Raw genomic sequence first — 7425 nt, forward strand, 5'->3', positions numbered from 1 at the left:
ATCCCATTTTTGGCCTCTTAACTCGTGCAAATTCGACTCTGAGTTTGGGTTAATTGGATCGATCGCATGTCGTAGCGCAACGGAAGTCGTCCGACATCTACGCTCGTGGGAAAATCGTCAAGAGAGAGTTTGAGTTTGAGCTCATCCGACGTATCCGCATCCATTTAAAACCTTAAGCCGATGAGCTATGGGCACTACTCCATGCCACGACGATTCTCCAATGCGGGATTTTTCTATTGCGACACACGCAAGCATCATTCCCATGTAATTGCGAGGCATCAAAACACGAATGAATCACGAAATGCTATGGTTCAATGTTACATAAATAACAGGACGGTTCATGTCACGGAATTCTCGGCTTCTTAAACGACCCCCCTTCTGTTCTTCTCTCTCACACGTCACTTCCTCTTCGCGATAAGAAAGCGATAATCACCTTTCTCATCGCGAATTCGCCACACCTTAATCACGAGAACCATCACTCTCAAGTAGATGCACAACAATACAGGAGGATAAAAACTCAGAGGTGCATGAGGCACCTCAGGGACTTCCCTTCGATGAGCAGCTGAATTGCTTCGTTGATCTTCTCGAACGGGAGTTCATGCGTTATGAACTCATCCAAGTTCACCGCCTGCAAAAAAAATCAGGGTTTTTCCCCCCCTTCAAATCATATACCATCATCCAACTTTTCTGATCCAATCCTTTCAACAAGAAGAAGATCGATCTCGCATTATCTTTTCTTGTATACGCAAAAGAATGGTTAATTACGGTTTGCGCGAAAATAAGGGGACGGGAAAAATAGACGCGATAGGGCGAGTTTTTACCCCGAGCATGCATTCCTCGGCGAAGCGAGGGATCTGGGTCTTCCCCTTGAAGCCGCCGAAGACCGAGGCGGTGATCTGTTGCCCGGCGAACAGCTCCATCGGATGCAGCGGCAGCGTCTTCGGGCCCGGGTGGACCCCCAGCAGCACGGTCAGTCCCCACCCCTAGGGCAAAAGCCGAGTATCGATTCCGTACAAAGTTAGATGCGTAGCGAGCACATAAAGATCGTATCATGAAAATTGTACAACATGGGACATTGAATTTGGGGGGGAGATACGTACGGCATGGGTGGAGAGGAAGGCCTCGCGCAGGGCGGTCAAGTTGCCGGCGCACTCGAAGCTGTAGTCAACGCCGCCTCCGGTCAACCTCTTGATCTCCTGCGACGCAAAACCACCGCCCACCGTCGATTTCCATCAGTCAAACATCACTCGTGCCCTCCCGTCCGTCGGATCTTATTTTTATTTCGGGGGGTGTTTTTTTTTTTTTTTTTTTTTGAAGCGCACACGAATCATACCTCGTGCACCGCCGTCTCAAGCTCGCCTGGGTCGACGCACTCGGTGATCCCCAGCGCCCGGGCTTCAAACGACGAATCGCATTATCACGACGACGGTCATAAATAATAGCATCGAATCATTCTTAACATTTTGACGATCCGAGTTGATCCGATAGAAAATCGATTATTTTATCGGGCACGGCGATCCGGCTAGCTTGAACATCGCCCGCCCAATAGAAAATATATGCGCGGTCAACTTTCCAAATTTCGCGCAAAAGAGGGGCGGGGGGGACGGCCATGTGGGAGGGAGGAATGCTTACCGTAGACGCCAATTAGGTCATGCCTTGCGTCCTTAATTAATCGTTGATTAGCAACTAATTAAACAACTTACGTACCTTTCAAGAATTTGGCAGGGTTGATGTCAACGCCTATTATCTTCGATGCCCCTCTAGCACGTGCGCCGGCCGCAACCTGCGTGGGATCACGGAAATCAGAGTTTGACTTCTCTTCTGGCAAAGATGTTGACCCCCTCTTCGAGGTTAAGAGGAGCATATGAACGTTGACTTCTTGGTATGCTTCGATGTCTTTGTCGACTTGTCGAGTATGTTGTCTAATGTGATTGAAACACTTAAACGGGGACTAATCTTTTAATTAAAGTACTTAAATGCCGACTTTTATTTTATTAAAGGGGGCGTTCGGCCAAGTAACGATCACACTTTGCAACTTGTGATTAACGCAAGATCCTTGACGGGATGAATATCGAGCCGGAAAGGACCGGGGGAACGTGTACGTACCGCGAGACCCACAGCGCCCAAGCCGAAGACGGCGACGGTCGACCCGGCCTTCACGTCGGCCGTGTTCCATGCAGCTCCAACACCTTCATTTCGAAACCGATGGTGAGGATATGTTTATTGGTTTCGCAGATATCGTGTCACGGATTCAAAGCACAACTTGCAAGATTCGTTCCAAAACTAGGACAGAGACATCCCATTGCGATATCTGTATAGGAATTGTCATTCCAGAACAAGCACGCACTTGCATCGACGGTTCAAAACTATAGATAGAGAGATAAGAGGGAGGGAGCGACCTGTGGAGACGCCGCAGCTGAGCAAGGTCATCTTCTCGAGTGGGAACTTGGGGTCGACCTTGACGACGCAGGAGGACTCGACCACCGTGAACTCGCTGAAGGTGGAGGTGTTGAGGAAGTGGAAGATGGGCTGCCTCGCTCCTTTGGTCCAGAACCTCGACTTGCCGTCGCCGATCATCACCTTCTTCATCGGGTTCACCCCGTAGTCCCTGCACATGTTGGTACCGTCGCGCTCGCAGAACACGCACTCGCCGCACTCCCCGTTGAAGAGGGGTATCACATGGTCTCCTTCCTTCATGTCCCTCACTCCCTCTCCGACACTCTCCACGACCCTGCCAATCATTCATTCGAACGTCAGTCACATGAACTTGATATTGGTCTGTCGGGAGACACGATCGTGTCGAGTTCGCTACCCGGACGCTTCGTGGCCGAAAATCCGCGGATACGCTCTTTGAGATTCATTCTACAAGGGGGAATGAAGGGGACGTCAGCGCTTGATGTGGCAGGAAATAATGCTAGAGATCTCACCGTTTCGGGCATGCGCGTATTCAAAGCGATACTTATCAATGGTTTTTGATTACCTCGCCTTTCCAAGCGCTGAGATCCGTGTGGCATATCGAAGTGAAGAGGACCTTGATCCGGACCTCCATCTTCTGAGGCGGATCCACGAGGATCTCCTCCATGACCAGCGGTTGCCCTGGCCCCCATGCCACGGCGGCTTCATCAAGTACAAAATAGAAAGAAAACCATCCGATCATCATCGAGGAGGAAAACCCGAGTCGCGAAAGTTCGACCGTCTCTTTCCGCGAGAGAATTATAAACATACACGCACATACGTCCTACCTATTTCATTCTGTCGAATCTATCATGACATCTCGTTTGGTAAGTCGTACGGGACCCCCTATCTAGGATCGCGCAGGCCCTACGAAATCGCCCTAGACAATCGCTTAACTCTATTCGAAACCGGCTCATCGACCCGTGAACCGGAAGTAGAGATGTGTTTTACCTTTGCAGGTGATGACCTTCCCAGCCGTGTTGTTGTTCTCCATATCGTCTTGTTTTCCCCTTCTCCCTTGGCTTCTCCTGCTGCTGCTGTAATAAATCTTGCTCCTGGTGGTACAAACTGTATACCTAATGGTGTGAAATTTGCACCGAGATGCGACCGCCATATTTATAGCCAAGGCTAGGCTAGGACGTGGAGGGGACGTGCCTCCACGTGTCCGAATTATTTCAGATTTGACGCAATAAATTAAAAAAACCAGTAAGAAATCATCTTCGAATTATTCCCCGATGCCCGCCCACTTGATATTCAACGGTTGAGAAGTTGACAAAGGAAATTCAATGTCCTATCGACGGCAACAACTTGATCGACGGTCCAATCCCATTCTGTCGCATTAAATGTGGACGGGTTCGGTCAACGGAGTGGGATTGTTTCGCTATTTAAGCCCTATATATCTATATTACCAGACGCCCTATCCCCATCGAATCAATTAAGGGTGATTGCCATATTAGTCCCGAACCTATTTCGTAAATGCCGATTCGATTATAAACTTTTTCAATGCTGCTGGAACAGTTCTAATCCTTTGGCGAATTCCCACTGCAGCCAGTTGCTACCGGGCGAATTATCATCGATCGTTGTATGTGACATGCTGATAACTATTTCTGGCAGCAATCGGCCGGAAAGATTACATTAAAATTTCGAGTAAAGATTTATGACCTCATCGACAAAATTAAAAATGACATCCATATTAAATATTTAGAGTTGAATTGGTAATTTTCCCAATTAATTAAGGACGGCGCTATTTCCACCTAACTACTAAATCCACCCTATTTACACTAAAAATACATAACTGCCCTCAATTTTTCAATTGTAAGCTAAAGTGCTGGCCCCACTCCTTCTTTTTTCTATTTTTTCTTTTTCAATTTAGGATATAGTTACCATAATTGAGTACTTCACATGTTTTTGTTTTTAAGTGTATTAAAAAAATTTCTCCATAAATTTGCTAACTAAGTTTCTTGAAAATTTCTATTTTTGACGAAATGAACTTTTATGGAAAAATATCTAACAATAGAAAAAAAAAACATCGTGCCTTTAATATACATGGAAAATCTACCAGACACAAAAACTAAATATGTGAAATTCTTAATTATGGTTAGTAGATCCTACATAGCTATAGAAAAACCAAAAAAAATAAGTAAAGTAAATAAATTTGGGACCATAAATTTGCAAGAAACTAGGTTTCTTGGGAATTTCTCTTTTCGACGAAACGAAATTTTATGTAAGTAATATTTAACAGTAGAAAAAAAAAACATAGTGCCGTTAATTTACGTGGGAAATCTACAAGAAACAAAAACTAAACATGTGAAATTTTTAATTATGGTAAGTAGATCTTGCATAGATATTGAAAAACTAAAAAAAATAAGGAAAGTACTATGGGACCACCACTTTAAATTGCAATTGAATAAATGAGGACAATTTTGTCTTTCTGATGAAAACTGGATGAATTTAGTCATACAATGATGAAAATAACGTCACCCTTAATTAAATGCAACATCGAATGATCGACACCGAAGTGGTCGATAAATTGGTGATTGAAGCTCTCACAATCGACAAGGAATATAATTTTGCAATTTTCATAATCTTTTTGGCAAATAATGCGTCATGGGTTTCGTGGAGGTCTTTGTCCGATTGAGAAAAGTATGAAGTTAACGCGACATGAGGGTGGAAATTGGTAGAGGATTTTGGACCGGTTGACGAGGCGGATCAATACCTTCTTGCGGACAAATCGATCCAAATAGAGGTTGGTTGAGATTGCTAATGTTTTCTTGGCTCCTTGGCCTTTTGGCAATCCTAATTCATGGGTCGTCGCATATCGTGTGACAATGTCCTTGTCTTTGAATTTAAGGTTAGTTCGACGTATCTTTCGCCGAAGGTCGATCTCTCTCTCTCTCTACACACACAGAGGAGAAACCGGGCTTTGATGAGATTGACCGATTTTTTGTGGTTACCGCGCAATTTTTCCACAACTTTAGTTACCTTAAAACTCGACGCTCCAAACTATGCCACATCCCGACAAGTGCCATGAGCATGGCATTGGGTGCCCCCTGCCTTTTCGGGCTTATTTCTTTACATGATATGATATCGGAAGCGAGTAGAGTTATATCATTTGTTATGTCCCTTTGTTGGAAAGTGTACTCGGAATTCTCTTCTTGGCCATGCTTTGCGCATATCTTCATTAGCCTACAATTCAATAAAGTGACTTTTCATTCAGTCAATTGCTTTGTTCCCAAGCTTTTGCATAACGTGAGTAATTTCCTCACGCATCGAACACTTGCTCTTCTAGATCGCAATCAAAAACTATGCTCGCGGGCCTATATGGGATTTGTTAAAGGGCCTCTTCATGGCTATTTAAAGCGCGAATGATAATCATTTTATTTTCTTATTTTTCTATTTTTTTTGTTCCCGAGAACAGGTTTGGAACAAAAATCCGTTTGGTAAAATAATTTTATTTTTTTATTTCTAGGATAAATTTTGGCCCAGAAATAAATTTGGAACATAAATGAGAAGTTAAAATTTTTTACTTTTCTATTTCTGAAACAGAAACAGAAATAACAACTCTATTTTATTGCTTACCCTTGTTGCTCACCGCTGCCCACCGCCGCTCACTCACAACTGGCCGCCGGTTGTCCATTGCCACCCGTCGTCGCTCACCGGCCGTCCGCCACCGCCGCTCACCGGCCGGTCACCACCAACGCCCGCTAGCCGTTGCCTGTCGCCATCGCCAATCGCCAGCCGTCCGCCACCGCCACTTGCCGGCTGCCCACCACCGTCGCTTGCCAGCCATTGCTCGTCGCCATTGCCGATCATCGACCGTCCACTGCCGCCGCCGCTCACTAGCCGGCGGGAATAGAAATTTTGCGTAGTTATCAAACGAATTTCTATTTCGGGAATATAAATTTTGTATCGATATCAAACACTACTTTTTGCTCAGAAACTCGTCTGGGAAAGAGAAATAGATTTTTTAATTTCTAGCCAGAATTAGGGCCAAGAAAGAGAAATGTTGTCATTCGCGCCCTAAACGGCCTTGATCTAGCCAAAAAATTGAGAAGGCAATTACAAAATGCTAAAGGCATCAACTGTTCTGTTTTCGAAAGTTAGGGTGTGACCCTATTTCTGGCTAGAAATAGAAAAAATCTATTTCTCTTTCCAGAACGGGTTTCTGAGCAAAAAGTAACGTTTGATAACGACACAAAATTCTATTCCCGGAATAGAAATTCATTTGATAATGACACAAAATTTATATTCCCACCAGCCGGCGAGCGGCGAGTGGGCGGCAAGGGTGAGCAATAAATAGAAAAGAGAGTTGTTTTTTCTGTTTCTGTTCCAGAAATAGAAAAATATAAAATTTTAACCTCTCATTTCTATTTCAAATCGATTTTCTAGGCCAATATTTGTCCTAGAGATAAAAAAAAATGAAATTATTTTACCAAACGGATTTCTGTTTCAAACTTGTTTTCGGGAACAAAAAAATAGAAAAATAGAGAAACAGAATGATTATCATTCGCGCCTTAGTGTACTCTTATGTTTTGTTTGAAACTTTGGAGAATGAAATGGAGATGATATGTTTTTTTTTTTTTGGTCACCCAGTGGAACCCCGCACAGCCGATAGCCGTGAGATAGAACCCCGGGCGACACGTGTACCACCACACCGTGCAAGTCGACAGCGCCATTAACACCCACACACTTTGCACCGGAGAGTCACTCTTATGTTTTGTTTGAAACTTTGGAGAATGAAATGGAGATGATATGTTGATGTCTAGTGAACTCAAAATGTCATTAGGTCGAATGCGTTGGGGATGGAAAGAGTGGAGTCGTGCCGGTCAGTTCGAAAGTTCATCAAGGAACCTTCGTTCGTTCGATGGCTGTAATGCACATGGCCATCTTTAAGGGCAGGGGATGGAATTTTGCCGGAAACCTAAGTGCGAATTGCCAATATGATAAAAAAAGTGGTTTTCTTTCTTCTTC

At 44.4% G+C, this 7425-nt stretch overlaps 1 protein-coding gene across 1 annotated transcript; it reads right to left on the reverse strand.

Moving 5' to 3' along the window:
* Positions 1–218: 218 nt before the first annotated feature.
* LOC115691286 (alcohol dehydrogenase-like 4) lies at positions 219–3539 on the reverse strand. The gene is made up of 10 exons (XM_030617885.2): positions 3406–3539; positions 2981–3117; positions 2813–2862; positions 2400–2731; positions 2107–2189; positions 1708–1783; positions 1334–1395; positions 1101–1196; positions 822–983; positions 219–628 (listed from the first exon to the last, which is right to left on the reverse strand). Exons 1-10 carry the CDS (start codon positions 3446–3448, stop codon positions 518–520), a joined length of 1152 nt encoding a protein of 383 aa, XP_030473745.1. The 5' UTR covers positions 3449–3539; the 3' UTR covers positions 219–517.
* Between the last annotated feature and the right edge of the window lie 3886 nt (positions 3540–7425).

The sequence above is a fragment of the Syzygium oleosum genome, unplaced genomic scaffold (assembly GCF_021117445.2).
Source record: "Syzygium oleosum isolate NSW1041296 unplaced genomic scaffold, Sole_v2.1 Sole_v2.14, whole genome shotgun sequence".
Taxonomy (NCBI): Eukaryota; Viridiplantae; Streptophyta; class Magnoliopsida; order Myrtales; family Myrtaceae; genus Syzygium; species Syzygium oleosum.